At 39.5% G+C, this 27,008-nt stretch overlaps 1 protein-coding gene and 1 long non-coding RNA gene across 3 annotated transcripts in view; both read left to right on the forward strand.

Annotated features, from left to right (window-relative positions):
* Nucleotides 1-4,853: 4,853 nt before the first annotated feature.
* LOC144229342 (lithostathine-like) lies at nt 4,854-7,050 on the forward strand. The gene is made up of 5 exons (XM_077761385.1): nt 4,854-4,935; nt 5,490-5,608; nt 5,814-5,951; nt 6,554-6,680; nt 6,964-7,050. The coding sequence occupies exons 1-5, from the start codon at nt 4,857-4,859 to the stop codon at nt 7,029-7,031; spliced, it is 531 nt and encodes a 176-aa protein (XP_077617511.1). The 5' UTR covers nt 4,854-4,856; the 3' UTR covers nt 7,032-7,050.
* Nucleotides 7,051-17,039: 9,989 nt separating this feature from the next.
* The window catches only part of LOC144229344 (uncharacterized), a 224,298-nt gene continuing 214,329 nt past the window's right edge, over nt 17,040-27,008 (forward strand). For both annotated transcript variants that reach the window (XR_013334466.1, XR_013334465.1), the window contains exon 1: nt 17,040-17,199. This is a non-coding gene — a long non-coding RNA (uncharacterized LOC144229344). The remainder of the gene's footprint in view (nt 17,200-27,008) is intronic.

Below are 27,008 nucleotides of genomic sequence, written 5' to 3' on the forward strand. Positions count from 1 at the left end.
CTAATTTCTATAATCATAAATTTTATATGTAGAAGACAATGTATATAATATGCATATGATTAAAAGAATATTTCTTAAAGTTCAAGTACATTTAAAATATATAAATATATATCTACTGATTTAAAATATATATAACTACTATTTAAAATATATATAACTNTAAAAAATGAAATTATACATTATATAATCTTCTATGTTATATTTTGATCTTTTCCCTCAACATTGTATCTTTGAGACTAACCATAGTGATACTTGTAACTGTGATTCCCTCATTTTTACTGCTGTAATATATTATTTTTCTTATTCATACCACAAAATGTCCAACTCTGTTAATGGACATTTGGCTTGTTTTTTGGTTTTTTTGCTATTGTTAATAAGGATGCCACAAACATTCCTTCGTTTTACCACTTGGCATACTTGGCATATTAAAGCTGTATATTCCTAAGAGTGGAATGATTAATTAATAGAGTATAAGACAATGCCAGTTTTCCTAAGAGGTTTTATCAATTTACATCACCATCTGGCAAAAATAAAGAGGACTTATTGCTTCAAATCCTCACCAAAATTTTGGGAAACAAAACTTTCTTTTTTGGCAATCTGGCAGACATATTAAGTTTTATTTTATTTTAATTTGAATGTCATTCATTGCTAATGAAGTTGACATAGTGTCATATATGTATTGTTTACTTTGTTTCTTCTAGTGAAATCCATGTTCATGTTTTGTCACTTTTCCAATTAATGGATTATTCTTGTTCTTGTTGATTTTTAGTGTTATTAACATACTCTAGATATCATTTGTGTCAATTATGTATCTAATTCATTCTTTCTCATTTGTGTTTATACATTTACTTTTATTTTGTATTTTATTTTAACGTGGTCACATTTAGCAATATTTAATAATGTGTGCCTTTTGTGTTAAGGAATATATTCAAAACCAAAAGTCAAAAATAGAGTTTTTTAATTATTTCCTCTAAAATTTTAAATTTTTGTTTTTCATATTTAAGTGATCAATCCTCCTGATTTTTTTTCTTGGAATGAGGGGTGTGGGGTTGTTGTTTTATTTTCATGTTTTAAGGGATAGATTCCAATACTTTTTTTTCATATGGATACCCAATAAACTGAAATCATTTAGCCCATCCTCTGCTACTAATCAGCAATGATCTATTTATATTTCCAGTTTTCATTTATCATAATTGTATTTCTAGGTCTTCTCTTCTATTTCTGGTCAAATTTGCTATCCTCACATAATACTTTATAGTAAAAAGTCCTTCTGTATGGATAAACAAATTTAATTTTTTGATGTTTATTTATTCTTGAGAGAAACAGAGCATGAGTGGGGGTCGCCTGTTTTCCCTCTTTTTTTTATAATACTTTATCAAATTACCAGGAATATCCTGTTATTATTATAATTGTAATTCCATTAATCAATACAGATAGACAAAGCATCTTTAGGGTATTGATTCTCTCTCTTTATAAACATGATAGATTCCTCCATATATTTAGGTCTTCTTCACTGATTTCTATTGGATATATTTCTTGGTAGGATATCTTTCTTAAAATTATCTTTTCTAACTTTTCTAACTCTGTTACTGGAATTCAGTTCAAATGGAAATTATATGTTGATTTCTTTCTTGCTTGATAAATTCTCTCATTGATTCTAACAATTTGGAGATTTTTGGTGGTTTTCTATGGAGAAAATATATGTACACATAGAAACAATTCCCTTTGTTTTCCCGCATGTTTAAATATTCCTTATCCTTTCTAAGTGTACTTTTTTAATGTTTATTTATTTATTTTGAGAGAGAGAGAGAGAGAGAACATAGAGGGGAGGGGTTGATTGAGAGGGAGAGAGAAAACCACACTCAGGCTCTGTGCTGTCAGTGCACAGCCCAAAGCACGGCTCAAATCCATGAGATCATGACCTGAGCCGAAATTAAGAGTTACATGTTCAACCGTTCAACTAGCTGAGCCACCCAGGTCCCCCCGAAGGGTACTTTTAATAACGTGGTATTGTTGAATATAATCAGGGAATATAGAATTTTTTTTCTCCTAATTTTTAAGAAAATGGTTTCAATGGCTTATTTTTGAATCTCCGTAGGTTTCTTTCTCATGTTAAGGAATTACCATCTATCCCTTCTTTGTTAAGAATTTTTATACCAGGGACACCTGGGTGGCTCAGTCAGTAAAGTGTCCGACTTCTGCTCAGGCCATGATCTGGCAGTTTGGGGTTCCAGCCCGAGGTTGGGCTCTGTGCTGACAGCTCAGAGCCTGGAGCCTGATTCTGATCCTGTGTCTCCCTCTCTTTCTGTGCCTCCCCAACTCACATTCTCTCTCTCTCTCTCTCTCTCAAATCAATCAATCAATCAATCAACCAATAAAAAGGTTTAAAAAGAGAATAATATGATGAAACTCTTTATCTACCACCAAGCAATAATAGCCTTCATCTCCAGGCCTCTCATTTCATCTATATCTCAACACACTAAATTATTGTGCATTTTTTCAAGTTTATGTATTTTTTTGAGAGAGACAGAGAGAGAGCAAGCTGGGGAGGATCAGAGAGACAGGGAGAGAGAGAATTCCAAGAAGGCTCTGTGCTGTCAGTACAGAGCCTGATGCGGGGCTCGAACTCAAAAATCAGGAGATTGTGACCTGAGCTGAAATCAAGAGATGCTTAACCAACTGAGCCACCCAGAAGCCCCTCAAACTGCATTATTTTGAAGTAAATTCTGAACAACTTATTTCATTTGTATTTTATGTATCTCTAAATGATGAGAACACTTTAAATAATATAATTCCATACTCAAACCTAAAATTAATATAATCACATAACATTTTCAATGTTCACTTTTAGTCAGTTGTCTCATAATAGTTATTTTCCCCCTCTGATTTGTTCTAAACATCATACATTATATTTGATTGAAACATCTCTTAAAATTTCAGTGTGTTATATTGCATTATTTTCTTAAATTCAGTTTCTAAGAATATGGAATCATCTGTCCTATAGAGTTTGTAGACTATAGATTGTATCCCTGTGTTGTAATGTAAAATCTGTGACCCTCATTTATATTTTCTCGAAATTAATAGCTTTATGTTAATTAGAGATTCTCAGATTGTTCTGATCTCAGGATACTTTTGCATTCTAAACATTATTGAGGATTCCAAAGAATTTCTATTCATGTGAGTAACTGATATTTATATACCACATATTAAAACAAAGATTTTAAAAATATTTATTTACTAACTTGTTTTTATCATATTTGAAAAAATGTCAAAAACATGCCCATATGCATATAACTGAAGTTTTTCTGTCAGTCCATTTTTGAAGAATTGTGTTCCATGAAAACGTGGAGTTAAACTCCTTGTTATAAATGCTTTTCTTTAAGACAACCATTATACTTTAGCATGCAAATTCCCATTTAGTCGTAAAAAATATTAAGAGCGATGTATTCAAGGGTTGCAATTACTAAAGTTAATTGTCTTTATTGTTTTATCACATTCCTCAAAAATAGGTTTTTTTTTCCTCAAAAATAGTTTTAAGTGAAATATCTGTTTGTTTCTTGCAAATGCCTGGAAATGAAGGATACCGGTTGATGCCATTGCCTTGATCAATGCTACGTCACTGAAACTTTTATCCACCATTGCCTTTGCTCCATCAATGCAAATGTTAGCACAGTAAAAAAGGCAAATACCCTTTTAGTATTGTTATAAAAATTACAGCTTCACAGTCCCCCCGAAAGGGTCTTGAAGACACCCATAGGTCTGCAACTCACAATTGAAATGCTATTCTAATGTATCAGATTGCCTGCTCAGAACTAAACTGAGGAACTATTTCCCACACTTCCTACAGAGATGGCTGTAGGAAGTCTATCTGCTGTTCCTTATGAACCTGGCTTGCCTTCTGACTTACACTATAGCTCCATGCTTCCTTCACACCTTGCTGTAATATTGAGGAAGCAACTCTGAACCATTGTTCCTGCTCTAGGTTTCAATTCTTTCTTTACCCTCAACCAATACTAGGCAGTCATCAGCACTTCCAATTCTTATACCCACCGATTTATACTTACTAACTCATGCAGGACAAAGTTTAAAAGAAAATCATATATATGCTTACAGGAATGAATTCTTGACAGATTGACCAAAAATACACTCTTGACATTTTTGTTAACTATCCAGTGCTACTATATTTTCTAAACTATGTACATCAGTATTTCTACCTAAGTGCTGCCGTCCTTGCTTTAAGTTTTTCAGAACCAAGTATCTGGCAAAGGGCAGGGGACGTTCAAACTTTACCTGTTCCTGGGGAAAGTGCTGGCCTGTTAACGGGAAAGAGGCAACATCTGTGGCAATTCCCAGCCTTTGCCAGGAAGACTCTTCTCTCCATGGCAGTAATCTCCCGGAATACAGGCCAAGCCCTTCCCCATGACCCTTGTTCTGTTTCCACATTCCGGTTATTCATCTGAGTGCCCCTCCTTCAAAGTTTCTTATAAAAGCACAATCCTCTCTGACCTGACAAACCACTGCAAATCACTGCAGGAAAGGTGAGTGGAAGCTGACAGAAGATGAGATCCGTGGCGGGAGATATACTGTACATATTTGAGGGAAATACATGAGGATCTCTGTCAGATACAGGAGCTCTGAGACTCAGAACAGGCAGGCTTTGGAGGTCTCATGGGGTAGGAGCAAGTTCAGGTTTTCCAATTCTTTCCAGAGCTAAACAAAGGTATGGATGTCACTAAGGTCAACTTATTCCTAGGGCACTACCAAAGGAAACAAGGAAGATGAGTGGCATCTCTGCATGTCGTCTCTCTGATCACACTTCCCTTCGTGAAATCTGATTGCTTCCTCAGGTCACAGACATGATGCTGCCTCGCATGGACCTCCCCAGCATGTCCTGGATGCTGCTCTCCTGCCTGATGCTCCTGTCTCAGGTCCAAGGTGAGCTTTCTCTGTTTCTAACACTGGGTCCCTGCGAATGGTCAGGGCCAAGATGAGAAGGAAGACTCCCGTGGTACTGGCAACATATATCCCCACACCATGAAACTGCCTGAAACTCGTCCATCACCACACCGTCCTTCTGGGTAACCAGGGGTGGCAGGCATCACGATGGTCCAGCAGCAGCGCAGTGAGGTCTTTTACGTGTAGTCAGTGCACTACCATTTATGTTGGTAGGAAAAGAGGGAAGCGCGCAGAGACAGAAATAAGATAAGGGGAAGGAAAATGAGGACCCAGTGCAAGAATGTTGAGCCTAGAGTGGGGAAGGGTTGGACTGTGAATGGGGAAGGTGCAAAGAAAAGAGAAGCTTCCTCATTTAGTGGGGCTGGTTCAAGAGCAAGAAATCCTGAAAGTGTTGGCAACGGTGGGAGGCAGTGAGGACGTTGGCATCACTTCCCCAAGCAGGCACCCCATAGATATTCCTCTAGGTCACCTCCCAGCCAGATGCCCAGTCCCCTATTCACTTCTTCCCGCTCTTTGGTGTCCTTCCACCCTAGGTGAAGACTCCCCGAAGGACGTGCACAGTCCACGGATCAGTTGTCCCAGGGGCTCCAAGGCCTATGCCTCCCACTGCTATGCCTTGTTTATGACACCAAAATCCTGGATGGATGCAGATGTGAGTACTTGGTTTACAGGTAGGGGTTTTGAGGGAAAGTGCATTAGAGACCTACGGAGGGTGGGTCCCATTTGCCAAATTTCCTTTTAGGGTGACAGTGAACATCCTCATCTTTTGCCTCTGTACTTCTTCTCCCCCACCTCTGCACTGCCCTTCCCCCAGCGATGTCTCAGGCTCCCCCTGAGTCTCTCCCTTCCCCACACAGATGGCCTGCCAGAAGAGGCCCTCGGGACACCTGGTGTCTGTGCTCAGTGGGGCTGAGGCATCCTTTGTGGCCTCCCTAGTACAGAACAGTGCGAACACCTACTCAAATGTCTGGATAGGGCTCCATGATCCTACAGAGGTATGAATACATCTCTATAACCTCTCACCCTGCTATTGTCACCCAAGCCCACTCCCAACCCCTGTGTCTGCCCAGTAAATTTCCTAGAGAGCCTTGGAGCTCAGAGATCCTGGTGGATATTAGTGGAAAACGTGGGGGGGAGGGGACCTTGTGGCCAAGAGAACAGCTGAGTTCTGTGGAGGTCCCTTGTCTCTGGTGAGGTTAATCTGCTTCCTAATTTGCATGTGAGTCCATGTAATTCAGTTCTCTGAGCCTCACAGAGTCTGCACGTATTGTGCTGAGGGAATCCTAAATGAAGATAGGCTCTATTTTTGCTCTGTGGAACAGACATTGTCTCTGAGGCTCAGAGGCTAATCATACATGCACCCCTAATTGCTGTGCAGTCAGGAACAGGTTACTCTGAATGGGTCTATTGGTCTTTGTGTTTATGGGCTTCAGGATTTGTCAATAAGAGCAAGGAGTTAGGAAGCGTTTCCCAGAGGAGAGCTTTGGCTCTGAGGCAGCATCTAGATGAAGAGACCAAATTCCATGATGCTGGGAAGGGGTTCCTGCAAGGAGCCCTTTAATGACTAGTCAACCTCACTAGACTCCTTCCTCTCTAGGGCTATGAGCCCAATGCTGGTGGATGGGAGTGGAGTAGCACGGATGTGCTGAACTACGTTGCCTGGGAGAGACACCCCTCCACCAACCCTAACCCCGGCTACTGTGGGAGTCTGTTAGCAAGCACGGGTAAGGAACAGAGGTGCTCCTTTCTGCCAGACTTCTCCATCTTCTTTTTCTCCATTTCTCAGTCTGACCTTCAGAGAATCCTCTTGAGCTAGAAAATGTAGTGTTGGTTTGTCTTCTCCCATCCTTTCTCATCTCTCCTTTCTTTGAGTCCCATTCCCCTGGAGTGGGATGCTGCTGAGGATGAGGGAGAGTCTTTGAATCCTAGGCCAGAATCTAGACTGCTTCTACCTTGGGTTCATGATCTCCACCAGTCACATCTACCTGAGCTCCTCTGTCTCTCTAGGATATCTGAAATGGAAAGATTTTAAGTGTGGTGCGATGCTTCCTTATATCTGCAAGTTCAAGGACTAGGTCTGGTGGGATGCCAGGAGCCTGAGTTTTGCGTGCAATTCATCATGGACATTCATCCAAGTATGAAGATCTACCCTGGAAGGGAATAGTCCCCATACCCTCTAACCTGACCCCTTCCTTCTGACCATTTAATCCTCCCTGTTCATTTAACTTTAAGTTTTTTTTTTTTTAACATGGCCTGAGATTGCAGACTGCAATAATAAATACTTCATTCCATGTTGCATGCTTTTGTTCTATTATCTCATGGCAAGAGTCTAAAGAACAATGGGTATGGGAGGAGTTCTAGGTCTTGACTCTGTCCAATGTTATCCATTCCCCCAGGAAAAATGCTTAAATGTACATCCCCACCAGTGTTCTTGTGATAGTATTTAGTCCCTCTTCATGTATGTGTTATTTATAGTAAAAGACATTACTCACCTACAGATTGTATTACACATTCCTCCTGTTTGTGATACTAACGGCCTTAGTGGCATCTGATGATCTTAGAAGAGCACATCTGAAATCATTTGCTATGAACGATAATTTTTTTCTTTAATTTGCAATCCACCTTGGACCCTGACTTTTATAAAATACAGTGGAAAATGAGTTACTTGGGTTCTGATTATAGTGCTTACATGTAGAGCATTGGAACTTGTCAATCTCTTCCTTAAAAGAGTTCTATTCTTAAACTAACCACCAGAAAAGAGTTTGAAATTGCCATAATTTACAGTGACCTATTGGAATTCATCTCCTAGGACTGGACTAAATGCCTTCCATACAAAATTAAATTGTTTAAAAATTTTTTTTAAACATTTTTACTTGTTTTTGAAAGAGAGAGACAGAGCATGAGTGAAGGAGGGGCAAATAGAGAGGGAGACAGAATTTGAAAGAGGATCTAGGCTCTGAGCTGTCAGCACAGAGCCTGGCACAGGGCTTGAATCCACAAGCTGTGAGATCACGACCTGAGTCAAAGTTGGACTCTTAACCAACTGAGCCATCCAGGCACCCCTGATTTTTTTTTTTAGCGTGTTTTTAACCTGAAGGAGAGAGACACAGAGTGTGAGTCAGGAAGGGGCAGCGGGGGGAGGGGGGAGACAGAATCCCAAGGAGACTTCAGGCTCCGAACTCTGAGCTGTCAGCACAGAGCCTGATGTGGGCTCCAACTCATGAACTGTAAGATCATGACCAGAGCCTAAGTCAGAAGCTTAATGGATGGAGCCACCCAGGTGCCCCCAAAATCATATTTTTTAATAGAATTTAAAAATAATGTCTTTTGTCAAGTCAATCAATATTTCCTACTACACCTAGAGCCATGCTTGAATTCCTAAGATACTGATCATAGAGGCTTTTTTGCTAAATTCATAGTTGGTATTCATAACCATTTATACCCTGAATCATCATAAATTTATTTCCTCTGGTGAACTCATGAACTTTTCTATCTAGAAGTCTAGAACAGAGGAAGGCAGGCAGTTTTTATCTCTTCTCCCTCTGTATCCATTCTCTCCCACTGAACACTCTATAATATAATGACCTTGGGCAGTCCCAACAGTTGATAAAAATGCTTCTCTCTTCTAATAATAATAGTAATAATCTCTTATTTTCTTTTACTAAAAGTTACTCATCCTCAGTTTTAAGGGAAGAAAGTGTAGGTTCTCCAGTTTGTGTCAGAGCCCCTGATGCCTAACATTTAGAAAAAAAAAGCTTTTCATTTTATCCAGTATCTGAATTCCCCATTTTTCTTCTCTCAGAGTCTAGCTGGGTTGCTGACAGCTTGTTAGTGCCTTGCATGAGACACACATAGGCTTCTGTTAGGCTGACTCAGTTTAGACTATTTGGATATAAGCTGCTGACACGCATTCTAACTCAGTCAAGCAAAAGAGGAAGTTTTTGGAAGTATGTGGTTTTATCTCAGTGCACCAAGATTAGGGAAGATAGCTGAAGGACTAGGAAACGGAAAAATAAAGTCAGGAAATGAGGTTAATCTCCTCTTCCTTTTCTCTTTTTTATTTCACTAGGTGTGATTTCTTTTAGCCAATCAGTTTCCTTGCCCTTGGGAATAACTCAAGGTGACATAGATAACTCATTCTACCAAACTTTTCACTCCAGGGATTCAAAACTTTAAGTACATTTTCAGTAAACAAATTTATTTTCAGGAGAATATCTGATTATTCCAGCTAAGACTGGGTGTTCACCCTCTAGATGCTGGCGAGGATGTGGAGAAACGGGCACCCTCCTGCACTGTTGGTGGGAATGTAAACTGGTACAGCCCCTCTGGAAAACAGTGTGGAGGTTCCTCAGGAAACTAACAATAGAACTCCCCTATGACCCAGCAATAGCACTGCTAGGAATTTACCCAAGGGATACAGAAATGCTGAGGCATAGGAGCACATGTACCCCAATGTTCATAGCAGCACTCTCCACAATAGCTAAAACATGGAAAGAGCCTAAGTGTCCATCAACAGATGAATGGATCAAGAAGATGTGGTTTATCTATACCATGGAATACTACATGGCAATGAGAAACAATGAAATCTGGCCATGTGTAGCAACATGGATGGACCTTGAGGGTGTTATGCTGAGTGAAATAAGTCAGGCAGAGAAGGACAAATATCATATGTTTGCATGTATAGGAGGATTAGGAGGAACTTGACGGAGGAACAAGGAGGAGAAGAAGGGGGGAAATGGTGGGGGAGAGGGAGAGAGGCAAACCATGAAAGACTCTTGAATGCTGAGAAACAAACTGAGGACTGATGGATGTGGGGGCGGGGGGGAGATGGGGGAGATGTGCATGGAGGAGGGCACTTGTGGGAATGAGCACTGGGTGTTATATGGAAACCAATTTGACAATAAACTATTTGTAAAAAAAAAAAAAGACTGGGTGTTCACCTCCGTCCAGTCAGCTGAGGCAAAGAATTTGAGTCACATGGTGTTACTATGGGAACCAAACTCACCCCTTAGCAGGACCTATGGATGAGACCCAGTTCTTAGCAGAGGGAGGCAAGAAGGCACTCCAACAGAAGTTTGCTGTAATAAACAGGACTTAATTGTCTCATTCTTTTGTTCTGCCCTTGGCCTGTTTTATGATCTAATCTTATTCCCTGGGTATGGACATGTTGCTGCCTCTGCTCTCGGACTGTCCTCCAGACTTTCAAGCATTGTCAGCTAGCTCTTGTGCTCACTACTCTCATTGTATTTCTCCAATTCTTGTTTGTTTTAAGAAATGTGTATAACCTGGCATGATGTGGATTTCTGCCAGTCAATGTAAGCCAATGAATTGGACAAAACCTTCTTCCCAGTTGGATCAGCATATCACCACAGGCTCCTGGGCCTCCTGGTGATGTTTCTATAATGGGCTTTACTCTCATCTAGAGTTCAGGAGGCAAAACAATTTGGTAGCAATAGTACCTGCAGAGAACATCTGGATAAGAGTTAGGTGAACTGAGGCACCCTATTTCCTAATATCTCTGAATGCAGCTTGGTGATTCATCCCTTTAGTTTTAACAGAGTCCTTCCCTTTCCAAACCTATGACTATCAAACCACATTTGTCCATTCTTCTTAAGTAGTTTTTCAAGTGCACCTCTGGGGTTCCATAGCACATCAACCATGTAGATCTCTGCAATTTATACATATATTTAACACTTGGATTTATTATAGATTTTTTCTACATGTCTAAAAATGAATTCTCTAAAATTTCACTCCTCGCAATACTCACTTCATGAGCTCCTCATACACAACAATTTTGTTGTTGGAAATATTTTCGAAATACTCCTAAGGAAATCCTGTTATACAGAGTTAAGTAGGTATCTTTACCACAGGACTTTTCCAAGTCTTTGTGTGCAAATGTATGAAACTAAATGAAAGCAATAGGGTTTTCAGCTCAACAGGCATTTATTTGGTAACACGTTTCTGTATGCCTGTTTGTGTATCTCTCTTGGGGAGAAATACCTTTTAATAGATCATAAGTTTAATTAAGTTTTAATAATAGCTTAAAGCACTGTTTTTGCAAGGCAGAGATTGCAACTTACAGTCAAGTGAAGTCATTAAGTCAATTTAGTAGGTAATAACAAATATATTTTATTAAATGAGAGGATAATATAGAAAATTCTGCAGTATATTACGCAAAGATGGTTAATACTATTTGAAATTTTTATTTTAGTTACGTGTGTGTGTGTGTGTGTGTGTGTTAAAAGCATTGAAACATAAAATATACTTGATATTGTAAATAGCAGTCCAAATTTTGAATGCCACTAGTCTGAAGCATAGGCTTTTAGCTAACTGTAAGAGGATTAAACAAACTACCACTAGGGGGAGAGGTGGCCTAGCAGAGAGTATAGTACTGGGAAGATTATAAATAAGTATGATCTGGTTGCTTCCCCAAACAAGGAGGGTTAGAAAGAGGACATTAGAGAAAGGAGTAAAAAAAGTTTATTCCTAAATCCTCTAAGATTAAATGTCTGCTGCACATCCCAGGGAACAGAAGGATCAAATCTTGCAAATGAAAACGGACAAAATAGAAATAGTGGAGGACTCAGGATGGGGTAGTTCAGCTGTGTCCCTAACTAATTAGTGAGCCAGGAATGTATATACAGAATGCTAGACACAGAAGTAAGACAGAGAGAGCTAGGACTCAAGGGCTCCTTATGCCATCAGAAACTGTGAGTGAGTCATCTGTGTGTGTGTGTTTTTGTTTTGTTTTGTTTTGTTTTGTTTTGTCTTCTCTTGGCTATTCAGAGTGAGAGTGCTTCCTGTGTGTTGAAGAATGTCCCCTTGGTGTGGTTCATGGTGAGAGGCAGGGTCACAGCTCCCATTACAGAGGCTAACATGGCAGATAGCTAAAGGTGGTAGGTAGTTCTCTGGAGGTTGGGGGGTATGGTCAAAGCATGACAATAGTATACCTCAGTCAGGTGGTGGTGCAAAAAGAAATAATTAGAAATTATTCACAAAGGCTATGGAGCTTGGGTTCTGCAGTAGCACCAGTGAGGGTTCAATGGTTGTGGCTCACATGATGTTTCATAATCAGATATTTCTTTTAAAAAAATTTTTTTTAATGTTTTATTTATTTTTGAGAGAGAGAGAAGGGCAGCATTAGCAGGGGAGGATCAGAGAGAGAGGGAGACACAGAATCCGAAGCAGGCTCCAGGATCTGAGCTAGCTGTCAGCACAGAGCCCGACGCAGGGCTCGAACCCACGAACTGTGAGATCACCACCTGAGCTGAAGTTGGACTCTCAACTGACCAAGCCACCCAGACGCCCCATAATAAGCAACTATTTCTAACTACATGGTCTTGCCTGTAGCTTTAGTTATCAGACTTTCCTGGTTCCTTCTTGTTGTCTAGACCTGCGGCTCCCACCTCCCAGTGAATCTCTCTTTTTTAAGTTTATTTATTTATTTTGAGAGAGAAAGAGCGCGTGTGTGCAATGTGCTCTGGCAATGGAGGGGCAGAGAGAGAGGGAGAGAAAGAGAATCCCAAGCTGATGGTACAGAGCCCAGCATGGGGCTTGAATTCACAAACTATGAGCCAAAGTCAAGTTTCAGAAGCTTAACTGACTGAGCTACCGGATGAATCTTTGATCTAATAAAAAACTTTCATATTTTATTTGTTTTGACCTTTATAGTTCATCAAGGTATATTTGAGATGCAGTAAACTGCAGTATTTATTTAAAATATAATTGATGTTTTGACATACATATACACCCATTAAATCATCAAAATCCAATAATAAATATACCCATCACCGCTAAAGATCTCTTCTGCCAGCCCCACCTCTTACCCTCAACTTCTCCAGTCCCTCAAATCCAAGACAACCATTGATCTGTTTTCTGACACTATAGATAAGTTTAATTTGCATTTCCTAGAACCTTATGTTAATGGAATGATACATTATATACTTTTCTCTCTGCTTTCTTATATTCAGCATAATCATTTTGAAATTCATTCATATTATTGCATGTATCCATACTTCATTTAATTTTATTGTTGGGTGATATTCTATTGTGTGGATATGACACAATTTGTCTATTGCTCGTGAACATTTGAGTGGTTTTCAGTTTTTATCTATCATAAATAAAATTGCTGTGAATATTAGCGTACAGGTTTATGTAGAGATAAATCCTTTTCACTTATCTTGGGTAGATATCTAGAAGTGGAATAGCTGCATTGAATACTAGGCATATTTAACTTCTTAAGAAGTGTCACACATTTTCTAAAGTGATTGCATCCTTTATATCAACACCAGCAGTGCCTAAGATTTCCAGTTGTTTTGCATTCTTGGTTTGGTCAGCATTTCTAATTTCAGTCATTTGGATAGGTGTATGGTGACATTTCACTGTGATTTTAATCTGCCTTTCTCTAATTTTTCATGTGCTAAATTACCAGTCTTATGGTACAAATAAGTGTCTTTTTTTAATATTTTAGTTTATTTCTGAGAGAGAGAGAGAGGCAGTGTGAGCAGGGGAGGATGAGAGAGAGAGGCAGACACAGAATCTGAAGCAGGCTCCAGGCTCTGAGCTAGCTGTCAGCACAGAGCCCACTGCAGGGCTCGAACCCATGAACCATGAGATCATGACCTGAGCCAAAGTCGGACACAACCAACTGAGCCACCCAGGTACCCCACAAATAAGTGTCTTGATTCTAATGATGATTACAAAAAGAAACACATGATTTTAAAAAGTGTGATACAGCTACACACACACACACACACACACACACACACACACACAAAGTGCATGTATAAATGGTAAAACTGAATGTGTTATCTAGATTGTGCTCTCAGTTTCCTAGTATCAGTAGTCCGGTTATGCAAGATTTAACATTGGGAGGGGCTGGTAAAGGGTTCTGGAACTACTTGTATGCTCCTTTGCACATTCTTATGAATCTGTAATTATTTCAAACTAAAAAAAAAAAAATTAGCCCTTTCTTAAATCTTTTGTCTCTGTAAGCTCCTTCATATTTAAGTCCTCACTTTGTCTAATTTTTTAAGTGTTGCTTATATAACCATGTGCTATTTCATATCCCCATTTTACTCTCAATGTATTGGAGAATTACTGCTGCTAAACTGTGCTGTGTTCTGGACTCTCCTGATACCACCAATGTAATCAATGAGCCAGCATTTGTCTAATTATTTTTCTACCCCTCCTCTAAACAGACTTACCTCAATGGTACTGTTAATCACTTTTTCCTTCCTGAAGACCTATAACTTCCTTGACTTTTCTTCCCACCGCACTTTCCTGGATCTTCACATCAGTGAGTCTCCAACCCCTAAATAAACACTTAAGCTCTACCTAATCCTTAACTCTGTATATGTTCATTTAGTTGCCAAAATACAGATATAAAAGATTAAACATAACATAAGTTTATTTGCTTTCATATCAGATTTTGGATCCAAGCTTTTGTATCTTCTTGCTGAGCCATCTCTAATCAAATTGTACTTGTCTTCTCAACTGAAGTAGAGACACGGCCCTTTCTTTATTTCAGCCAGTGAGAAGGGAAAAAGAGTAGCATCCTGAGCCAGCCAACTTGCCTCTAATTTAGAAATGACCCAGCAGTTTTGCACAACCTCTCTCCTCCTCTCCCAGAACTTAAACTCAGTCAGTCAGCCATGGAGCTACAAGAGATGCTGTAAAATGTGGTCTCTGGCATGATGAGCATAAGAACAGCTATAATCTCATTACCATGGGACAGTGGAATAATGGATTTGGAAGGACCTTTAGCAGTCTTTTATTGGCAGTATTCCTCAGGGTTTCATCCATATTTAGCTTATTCTTTTATTTTGTATATTTTTCACAAGTTAATTTCATCTATTTTCTTGATGTTCATTCACTTTATTTTAGTCCCAATTGTGGATCTCCTTTGCACCTCCTTCACTAGCCTTTGAAATCAACTATCTACTTGCCTGCTTGACTTATGCAGGTAATCATTTTTTTTAATCTCATCTAAAATGGTGGTTTTCAAAGGTAGGCAGTTTGCAACTCTGGGGACATTTGGCAGCCTCTAGAGTTTCTTCATTGCCACAACAGCTGCAGTGGAGGGATGGAGTGTTCCTACTGGCATCTGATGGGTCAAAGTTCAGGATGTTGCTAAACATACTGCAATGTGCAGTATCGCCCTCGACAGCAAAGACTTAGATGCCCCAAAATGTCGATAATGCTGATGTTTAGAAACCTTGACCCTAGAATATTGGCAGTTACCTTGTAGGTGTCAATAAATTTTGTGAGAATAAATGAAAGAATAATTCAGGAACATGTAGAAAATGTAAACTCAGTAGTATTCCATTACATAAATAGTAAACATGAAGATATCATAGGTTCTCACTCATAACCAATACTTAGTAATGCTTACAANAGAGAATAAATGAAAGAATAATTCAGGAACATTTAGAAAATGTAAACTCAGTAGTATTCATTACATAAATAGTAAACATGAAGATATCATAGGTTCTCACTCATAACCAATACTTAGTAATGCTTACAACTTATTGAGCTTTATGTACTCATCCCATTTAAAATGAGCAAAAAGACTGTGGGGTATTGTACAGATTACTTAGGCTCAGAGAGATTAAGTAATTTGCCTAATATCAAAAAGCTAGACCTCAAACCCAGGATTTCTGTGACCTTTAAAGCACCCCATGGCTCTAGGATTCCTCTTCCTTCCACTACACACTCAATCCTTGAAACTTTTATGCTTGAATAGTTAGGAGATAGATTGGACTTCTTCCTTCTCTACTGGTGATCACCCCAGGCAAGGATAAACTTTTGAGTCAGCATTTATGTTCCTCCCCTTGACAAAGCCATATATCACTTTAGCCTAAAATTTTCAGAAGACAGAAAACTAAGAAGACCCTTACGAACTGGCTGAAAAATTTCTGAACACCCCAGTGACCCTACCCAAGCTCAGTCTCATTAGGAAACCCCAACTGCTTGCTCTTCTTGCTTCTGAGATTCTCCTTTCCTCAGGTCAGTGAAAGGGAAACATCTATAAAGTACTTTTTTTTTTTTAAATGTAAAGCCTTGTCATCTGTCTTTTCCTTGTTTGAGCCCATACTCTGCTTCTCAGGAACTGTTAGAAAAGTTTTTCCATTTAAAGAAAACTGGGAGAATATTTTCTATGAGAGATGGTTAAAGAACAATATGGCCTAAAGAGACAAAAATAGTAATCTGTCCCACGATGTACACATCCTGAGAGAAGGGAAAGAAACAGGAATGCCTTTCTAAAGTTCTCTTTTTCTGTCTTCTGAATGCCATCAATTATTCACTCAAGAGGCTAAATGGAAAAAAAGTAAAGATTCTGTAGGAAGACATGCTGAGGTATTAGAAGAGAAGTCATAGTACAGACAAAGAGATTGTTGTACATCAGCAATTTTAATTATTTTAAGTGATAATTATCAGAAAAGAGCAGTAAAAATTGTAGGAGGGCATTACATTAAAATTGACACCTATGGAATCATCCTATATTCTTTTAAGTTAATCCTCCTTTTCCTTTTATCTTGTTACTATGTTGTCTTTATAATTCTCAGCTAACTAAAGTCATGTCAACAAACAACAACAGAGCCCCTATAATATATAATATACTAGAAATTATACCAAAAAGTACCCTAGAATTCTAGTGTTGGAAGGGACCTGTAAAACTGACTGTTTAACACTTTTACTTTATTCCTCAGAGTTCTGCCCTGAAGGAGTGTAGCAGGCAAGGGAGCAGTTACACATAAAGATAGCTAACGTAAGGTGTTTTTCAGGTAATGATGAGATGGAGAAATCAGTTGAAATTACTGACTTATGAATCATTTTTTTTTAACTTGAGTCAGAAAACTGATATTTTCAAATGGTTGGCATCTACTGAGATGTCCTGCAATGATCCCTGTTCCCAGATATTGACACTCTTTGCGTAACCCCTTCTCCTGCATCGCCCTAGTGACCTGGCGCTTACCAATAGAATGTAACAAAGATGATGGGATAGAGTTCCACGATCAGGTAACAAATAGCTGTGACTCCTCTCTTACTTGCATTCTTTCTCTCTTGCACTCTCAGTCAACCACTCTGATGAAGAAAGCTGCCATGTTGTGAGCTGCCTACACAGAGAGAAACTTGGAACCTACATGGCAGAAACTGAAGTAAGCCTACAGCTAGCAGCTAGCAAGGAACTGTGGCCTCACTCCAGCAGCGCATGAGAAAATGAATCCTTCCAATAATCATGTGAGTTTGAAATCTATTCTTTTTCCTGGCAAGCCTCCCATTGAGTCTGCAACTCTTGATATCGCCTTGTGAGAAACTCAAGCTTATCATTTCATAGCTTCTGTAGGTCTGCAATCTGGACCGGACTCACAGAAACTATGAAATAATAAGTGTTTCCTTTTAGGTCACTGTGTTTGGGATAATGTATTATATCACAAAGGATAACTAATGCAGTTGATTTCCTAGTATAATAATAAGGCAAACATGAATACCACTTTCAGGCATGTGGTGATTTTTCTAAAAGAAGGACCAAATTGGGTATATGATTTATGAAAATTAATGCAGCTAGCCATTGTTTAGCTTGTATTCAAATATTTTAAACTAGAACTGAATTGGGGCACCTGAGTGGGTCAGTTGGTTAAGCGTATGACTTTGGCTCAGGTCATGATCTCATGGTTTGTGCATTTGAGCCCTGGCATCAGGCTCTGCTGACAGTACAGCTCAGAGCCTGAGATCTGCTTCAGATTCTGTCTCTCTCTCTCTCTCTCTCTTTCTCTCAGCCTCTCCCCGACTTGCACTCAAATGGAATATATGTTGTAGTGGCTCTATGTTTCTGGACTTTTTTTTTTTTAGTGGAGATCTGTATCTGTTATGGATGGTTGGTTTGATTATCCTATGCCCATTTATTATTCTTGTACATATATAAAGGGGTAGGAATGGGGGGTATTTTGTTCAACAAGTTTGTCCAAGCATGTCATAAACTGGTCTTCACTTTAAGTCAGGAGTGAACAAAGACTAGCTTGATCTTGGCTAAGCACAGCCAAAATCAAGGAATGGATGTTTCATGTCTGAGTAAGTGAAGAATGAATAATGCTGATTTTCGATGTTATTCTATTGTGAATCTCCTTAAGGTGGGGTTGGGGCAGCTATTGTCAACTGTCCCCGATAAGTGGGGAACTAATAAAGGGAATACATAGTCAAGAGCAGACCTTAGCCTTAAGGGAGAAGAATTTTCATCCCCTTCCTGGGTCTCTTACTACTTAACCTTAAATTTGAGCAAGAAGGACATGTTCTAAGCCTTGCTATTATAAATAAGGTATTTGGTATCACCCTGGAGCTTGGTAGAAATGTAGAACCTGAAGTCCCACCTCCAACCAACTGAATCATAATGTGTGTTTAAACAAGATTCCCAAGAGACATAAATGCTCATTAAAATTTTAGAAGCACTGTTCCAAAGTATATTTGAGTGAGATAAACTGGCTCCTAGCTCAGGGCATCTGACTGCAGACCAGGTAAGGAAGCATCCTCTGAGGATGGGCTATGATCCAGGCTTATAGGATACAATCTTTAGTTGTCAACTTTCCTAATCTGCTAATAAAGTTTTCTAAACATAGCCTGGTTCCAGCTATATCTGAGGGCATTGAAAGAAATTCCTCTGCTTATGATTGTAATTAAGCCACATAGTAAATAACAGTAGCAACTTAAAAGAAGCTGATCCAGAGATTTGCTGGAGAGGGCCCACAGCTGAATAAACAGAAGATGTAAGTGATGCCAATGGAAATGGTTGACTGAGGAGGCAAGTGATGCCAGTAGTGTTCAGTGGAACACACAGGCATCCCCTGAGAATTCCCAGAATGACACAAAGAGGGGACATTATAAAACTTGGGTTCCACCCAGTCAAGTAGGATGAGAACTTTGGTATTAGTGAACTAGGCAATGCTACCTCATGAGATGGCCACATCTTGATTGGTGAGATCCTGATAGTTTGGGAGCCCAGACAGAGAGACCCTACTTCAGAAACTTCTCATTTCAGCATCAGGTTTTATTCTTGCTAGTTGCATCCTTGGTGTGCTCCCTGTCCCTGTGTGGATTTGGCCCCCAGATTTTTTTAAAGTCTTTGCTACCCGCTCCTTTGTGAGCCTCTGGCTTCCCCTGTCTTTCTAATTGGAATTTAATATTAGGCTTGTCCCTGGTTCTGGATATGCATTGGATTATTTGGTCCCAGAGCCCTTTCCAGCCCATTTTCCTACTCCATTCCCATTATAGAGCTCTCACCAGAATCTGCATCTACCTTTCCTTTGTATCTCCCCACAATGCCTATTTGCAGGATAGTGAGAGGCAGGGTGGTAGAGGGAGGGCTAGGTATGTGCAGGAAGGTTCTGGGCATGACATATGGTGCTGAGTTGCTGATCATAAGCAAAACTCACTCAGAAGACATAAGATTTCACTAAAGAACATAATAGCTTACCATTAAAACAACAAGAAGTGACAAAGCATATGCTTGTGACTTACAAAAACTGCTAATTAAACAAAATATGCGCATGCTGGCAGCTTACTAAATGTGGTATGTCACCACTTAGATTTCTGGCACCCTCAACACCTCTCCACCCCCATCTGCCAACATAATCTGAGCTTTGCAGACCATACATTCCATCTGTTCTTCCATCTCGGTAATGCCAGATCCTCCCTTGAGAAAAACTCAGGAATGCTCACCAAGAAAGACATGTGGGAGATCTCTTCAGGAGATCCTAGCCACTCTCTGAATTTTGGTATGAAGTGAGAACAGCTGGTATCCAAATCTTGCTAGCTTCAAGCTGACAGCTCTCGACACCATTGGACTCCAAATAAGCTGTCCTCTGACAGGAAACAAGCAGTAATTGGAAGTGTTTCAAATTTGACATAGTCTATTTATTCTCTCCCAGATCTAAATGCATCTACATCCAACTGCCAGGTTTCTAAGATGTATATAAACCTACAGATTCTCACAGGTAGAAAACTAGTTCGCTACTGAACAAAAGCCATTGGGTTCTTTGCTTCATATTTCTCTATGGTTTTCAGTGTTTTCATGACATTCTTCTCTTTCTTTTACTTCACTCTGATTCCCCACTATCAAACCTTCAGTTTAAACTTCTTCCTCTCTTGGAATAAAAATTAAAAGATACTTATCTCTGGCAAATGGAGTCCACACGTGAAGGAGATGGTGAGTACGTTAGGGTTAGGGAAAGCTTCCTGAAAGAAAATGCCAGTAAATTCAGAGGATTCGAAGCACTGGGATCCAAAGATAGTACTGTAACCCATCTTGTGGGAAAATAGCAACACCCAAAGGTAAAATTTCACTGGTTACTAATTGACCCTCTACTAGATCCTTCTCTTCACTCTGGAGTTGTCCTTTCAGAAATGATTTTTGATTGACTCTGAAGGGAAAAGAATCTGGATCTTGAAACTCACTCTCCCAGAAGGCGCCATGATCCAATATGAACAGTAGCCTGCCCCTCAATTCTGCCTTTCAGGACCAAGTGTGTTAAATCACAGGAAGGAAAAATCCTTCTAATATTGTATTATTGGCATTTTGTCTCCTCCCTCATCTTCTGTATCCTCTTCCTCCCTCCCCCATGTGAGATTACAGTTATTGAATTAATATTCCTAAAGGAAGCCACTCAAGTAATTATTCACACACACACACACACACACACACACACACACACACAAATATCCTGAAACCTTTTTCTGTAGACAGTGAACAAGTGGCATAATTTTTAAAGTTCTACCTCAGTAGTCATCTTATTATAGTTGATGTGCTTATCCTCAGAACTGATTGTCTCACAGATTGCTTTAGGCTTTAGACACACAAGACTTATCATTTATGAAAAGCAATTCATTTGGATATTACTTCAGAATGGACACTGCTCTTATCCAAATAATAACCAACATTTATTAAAGTTGCAGAAGAGCCAAACATTTTTATATAGTTTATATATATATTAACTCATTTAATCATCAAAACAACACTATAAAGCAAATACTGTTACTATCCCAATACTATGTATAAAGTGCAGGAAGGGGATCTACTAGAGCATCTAGAGTGAGGACGACCTTGCCAGCATCTTGATTTTTGTCCTAGTGATATTAATATCCTAGTTTTGGCCTCCAGAACTGTAAGAGAATAAATTTCCTTTGTTTTAAGCCACCAAGTTTGTGGAAATTTGTTACAGTTGCCATAAGACACTAATACAGTATGTAGCAAGTGAATGAGCAGAAGAAATTTTTCTTGGTCCAAGGTTCTTCTATCTGGACTAAGAATTAAACTGACAAGTGACAGATTAACAAGAGAAAAAAAAAGTTTTATTATATGTGAACAAAGGCCCAATGATGAAATTGAGACCTAAAGAAATGAATAAGATAGGCAGTTTTATACTTTTTAGACAGAAATAAATCTGTGAAGCACTGACAGTATAAATAAAGCTTAATTTGGGGAGCTTCAATTAGTAAGGAAATCTAAACAGAATTTGGGCTGGGGTAGTAAATTAGTAAAAAGTAACACAGGTCGTTTATACAGGTTTCTTGGCTCCAAATTTCCCATCTCTGGTGATAAGAATGTCTCTTTACTTCCTTGTATAGAGAGGGTAACTTTCATGTGGAAAATTTATTTCCTGCTTTTGGGGGACAGAGGAGGCTCTGAATATCTTTCTTGTACAGGTGTCTCTCAAAGTAACTTTTATTTAAAATATTTAATATGCCAAAATGACACATTTTGGGGTGGCCAGCCCTTGCACCTACACTAGCTGAATAGAATCACAGAATACCCTCAGTGTATGCTGGTTCTTTCCAAGATTTGGACAGAATATAGGAGATTAAGAAAATCTGAAGATTTCAGTTATAAAATTCACCACCTGCTTAGTTCACCCCTTCAGGCTTCTTTCTGCTAGAACCACAGATAATTTGTATCCAAACTGCTAGAGACATAGACAGGTGGAATTTCATTAGTACCAATGAACCAATCCATTCATCCACAAAGACCATTTCTCAGATGGATGGCAAGAGGCTACCATGCTACTTTGAAACGCATGATGAAATCTGTTGTAACTAGCATGATCGAGAGAGGGAACAGCTGCAAGATTTAAAAAGGGTGATTTAAAACAAATAACAACTGACATAGTCCTCTCATCAAAATCTTTATTGCTCCCAGTAGCTGCATACTTATTGAGATAGTTCTCCTTATTGCTCACGTAAATGACTGGCCAAATTCTTCATGAAAAGTAATAAAAATTAGGAAGCTTCGAGGCTATGACTGATATGTGGTGCTGTTAGCCTTTTCCAGTAGCTATGTACTACTTTCTACCTTTGTACTAAGTATTTTATAGAGCTATTATCTACCCCTTGCTTTAATCCTTGGCAGTCATGTGGATAAGAACCTTTCTACCAGACATTTGACAGGGGAGAAAAGGGGCAAAGGAAGTACAAGATGGACTGAGGTCTCCCTATTAGTTTTTTATGCTTGCATTATTCAGGTATAAGGAAACCTACTTATAACTTAATTTTCTACTTAGAAGGAAAACTCTAAATGACTTAATACATACTTTGTTTTTGTTTTTTTCGGGGTTTGCTTTTCTTCTTCCTAGCACTGTTTTTAAAAAAGAAATATTTAACATAGGGGTGCCTTGGGTGGCTCACTCAGTTAGGCGTCCAACTCTTTTTTTTATAAAAAAGTTGTGTTCTTTTTTTTGTTTTTGTTTTTGTTTTTTTTTTTTTTTTTTTNGGGAGACAGAAAATCCAAAGCAGGATCAAGCTCTGAGGTATCATTGCAGAGCCCGATGTGAAACATGAAAACACGAACTGTGAAATCATGACCTGAGCCAAAGTTGGACACTTTAACAGACTGAGCCACCCAGGCCCCCCACGTGCCCAAGTGTACAACTCTTGATTTCAGCTCAGGTCATCATCTCCCAGTTTGTGGGATCGAGCCCCATGTCAGGCTCTGCACTGACAGCATGGAGCCTGCCTGGGACTATCTCTTTCCCTCTCTCTCTGTCTCTCCCCTCTCCCCCCCCTCTCTCAAACACATGCTTTCTCTCTCAAAATAAATAAAAATAAACATTAACAAGTTTTATTTAGCATGTATTTTATTGCACATTCCATGTACCAGGTAGCATCCTAAATTCTTTTCAAAAAGCAACCTATTTAATCCCCATAATAGTCTGATAATATAGGTGCTATTATTGAGTGATTTAAAAGATGAAGGAACTGAAGATCAAAGAGGCTAAGTAACTTAAGATCAACTAGCTACTTAGTATTGGAGCTGGATTCATTTGAACTCAAGAAGTTTTACTTCTGGATCATTTTTTTTAATAGTAACAAAGCTTAATGATGTCTTTAGTGTCTTTATGATCAACACACCCAGCTCTCTGAGGCTTGATTGACTTCAATAAATTACTACCCATCATTGCTCACGGCCATAGTCATAGAAAACCCACAAGAAGAGCTCAAAAAGTGAACAAACAAAAGACAACAAGCACCCAATACTATTTTTATTGAAGTATAGTTGACACACAGTGTTAGTTTCAGATGTACAACTTAGTAATCCCACAAGTCTATATGTTATGCTCTGCTCACCACAAGTGTAGCTACCATCTGTCACCATACAGTGCTCTTACAGGATCACTGCTATTCCCAAGGCTGTACCTTTCATCTCCATGGCTAATTCATTCCATAACTGGAAGTCTGTATCTCCTACTCCTTCACCCAATTTGTCCATCTCCATGTACCCTTACCCTTAGGCACCATCACTTTGTTCTCTGTATTTATGGATTTATTTCTTTTTTTTTTTAATATTTTTATTTATTTCTAGGAGAGAGAGAGAGAGAGAGACAGCGTGAGCAGGGCAGGCTCAGAGAGAGAGGGAGTCACAGACTGAAACAGGCTCCAGGCTCCGAGCTGGCAGTCAGCACAGGGCCCCACGCGGGGCTCGAACCCACGAACCGCGAGATCATGACCTAAGCGAAAGTCGGACGCTTAACCGACTAAGCCACCCAGGCGCCCCTTTATGGATTTATTTCTGCATTTTGTGTGTTTATTTATGTGTTTTGTTTTTTAGATTCCACACATAACTGAAATCATACGGATTTACCTTTTTTTGTCTGATGTATTTCACTTAGCTTAGTACCTGCAGGGCCATCTGTGTTGTCACATATGGGAAGAAGAAGGGATGTATAATATTGCATTGCATATATACCACATCTTTATCCATCCATCTATTCATGGAAAGCACCCAATTACTCACCCACAATTTGTCTTTCACATACAGCAGCATCATGACTGTGTATGTGTGTGTGTGTGTGTTTCGGAAGCGCATATTTGTCTTCTCCATCTCAACATAGGAGTAAGCAAGGCCCACAAACCATGGGGTCAGGTAAATTGAAACTAGGATGGAGACGAGGAAGAACAGAGAATAAGTCAGACCCTCCATCTCTCCTCCTCTCATATCTCAGTTTGTGTCCAAGGAAATAAAAGGACACAAAAGCTTCAGGGAACGAACTAGCTATTACAGAAAAATGTCCATGACCTCTCCCTCCTCTAACTCTCAGATCCTTGACTCATTAGAAATACATACTCTATCAAGTTACCAACTATTTTATTTAGTTAATTTGTATATGGGGTCTCCATAAAATTAGTAAATTCCTTAAATCCAGAAGCAGCTCTTTTCCTCTAGATTCCTCCTCTATATAACTTTGAATTTGAATTGCAAGGGGGAAGGCAAGGGTAGAAGTTCACAGGCCCTACAGAGGGCACTGACATAAGGAAATTGTGGCATCAGAAATACTCTTCCTGGTATACCCTGGGAATTGTCACAGATGAGGTGTGGTTGCCCTTCCCGCAAGAAGGTTGGCAAACTATACAAGTCAGAGGTGGCTTTGCCCTTCCTAGGAGCAACCAGATGCCCCGTTCCCATGGCCCTGAGCAGTCCAGGAAGGAACAGAGACCTTCCAGGAATAGTGATGGCTGGAGTTGGGGGATGGCATGAGGAAGCAGGCAGAGAGTGTGTGAGTGTATAATAATAGGACACTATGGGGCATAAGGACAAGTGAGGCAGAGATAAGATGGCAATGATTCTGCTTGGGACAGTGGAGAAAGCACTCAGATTCATGTAACTGGTTCGTTCAACCTCATACCAGGGAAGAAGAAGAGGATAAAATTCAATTCTTATCTCTTCCAGTCTGGCTTTTTTCCTCTTCCTTTTAAAATCATGCTGCTCTTTCTTTTGTCCCTGAACACTGTCCACCTGCAGAGTCCTGCTGGGTCTTTGTTTTGTTGCCTCTCTCCTGCCATCTGTTTCCGGACCTGTCCTCTGCCTGCATCACCCTGATATATCTCACTGTATTTACCAAGCCACCCCTTCATTTGAACTTCTACCATCTCACAGCAAGCCCATGCTGCTCTTCCTCTACTGAGCACCCTTTAAGGTAATCAAGATCACACTTCACCTTGTGCAACAGGACTTCCCTGGATCTTCTAAGCATTTTCCTGATGGAAATGCTTGCCCAGCTTGCTTGCCCTCAGATCCTGCCATCTCACAGAACTTTCTATTGGTTCTTTTCAACATCAGTGCCTTCCTTCCTTTGCTAATTACAGGATGCAAACAGGGTTAGATCAGAGGATTCTCTTTCAGAATATTGTTCCTTAAGCAAGGACTGTTAGAGGCATAGGAGATACTGGAAAACAGGTTAAGATCTGTTCAGTATGATCTAGGAGAAACAAGGTCCTTGATTCTCAGAGACCATGATGGTGACTCCCAAGAGGGATTCTAGCCTAACCACCACATATGTCATCCCATGGAAACTCAGGGTGTTAGTTTACTTTTACTGTGTAGCAAACTCCCATTCTCCTTTAGGTTATTGGCAAAATTCTTGTTGCAGTTACAGGACGGAGGTCCCCACTTCCTTGCTGGCTGCCAGCTGAGGAGCCATTCTCAGCTTGATTTCTGGGCAGGAGGTCACCTCCATCTTCTAAGCCAGAAATGGCACAATAAATCTTCTTGGTGCTTTGAATTTCTAGAGTTCCCCTTATGCTCCCAATCAAAGAAATCAGCTTTTAAATGGCTCATGTAATTAAATAAAGCCTACTTTAATAATGTCCAGAGTTCTCCATTTTTATTAATTCACAGTCAACTGATAAGTGATTTTAATTGCCTCACCAAGACTTTTTTTTTGCCATGTAACATAATATAATTCAAGAGTTGATAGCATATATACAGCCTCTACACACAGATAAAGGTGGGATATTATAATAAGATCAAGGATCATTAATTCTAATCATTATTAGAATTCTGCTAGACTTTTCTGCCATTCTTGCTTCCTTGAGATGGATCTCTCACAAACTTGTATAATGGGAATAATTCCCCTGTTTCTTATATGAGAGCACTTGAGGGACATGAGACCTGAGAAATTTCCTCTCTGACTTTTCATGTACTTACCTGTGTGTACAACCAGCATCCATTTGTAAGGAACATCAACCCCTAACTGCATCTCCCTTCTCCTTTACAGAAAATTTAGGTTGTTAAATTTATGACTGCTAATCCTCAAGAACAGTTCCTTTTTTTTTTTTTTTTTTTTTTTTGTAGTAACTAAACTTCAACCCACCTTCCCATGGTAAAGCCCCGTGAAACATCCCACCCTCTTGCTCCAAGTCACAATGTTCCTTGGAAAGCTTATCCAGCCAGGCATTCTCAAATAAAAGTTAATGATGCTTGGCTTGACTTTTCCCACTGTTTGGTTCATTGACTGAATAATAGAATTGGACCCTCTACCACTCAGCTCAGCCACTGCCAGAAACCTTTCCTGTGTCCCCGCCCTTGAGTCTCACAGAATGGCTGGCTAAAGAAGGCCCCTCCTGAGCAACACTACACTTTTAACATTAAAACATGGTCTATGCCTTTAATGTTTTCTATTTGTCCGTAGTAAAAACCTCTTGATTTTATTTGTTTCACTATTCAGTGTTATTAGGACAATGTGGGATTGTAGTGCTGAGGAGATCTGGTTTTAGTTTTCTTGTATATT

The sequence above is a fragment of the Crocuta crocuta genome, unplaced genomic scaffold (genome assembly GCF_008692635.1).
Source record: "Crocuta crocuta isolate KB4526 unplaced genomic scaffold, BGI_CrCroc_1.0 scaffold263, whole genome shotgun sequence".
In the NCBI taxonomy this organism is placed as follows: Eukaryota; Metazoa; Chordata; class Mammalia; order Carnivora; family Hyaenidae; genus Crocuta; species Crocuta crocuta.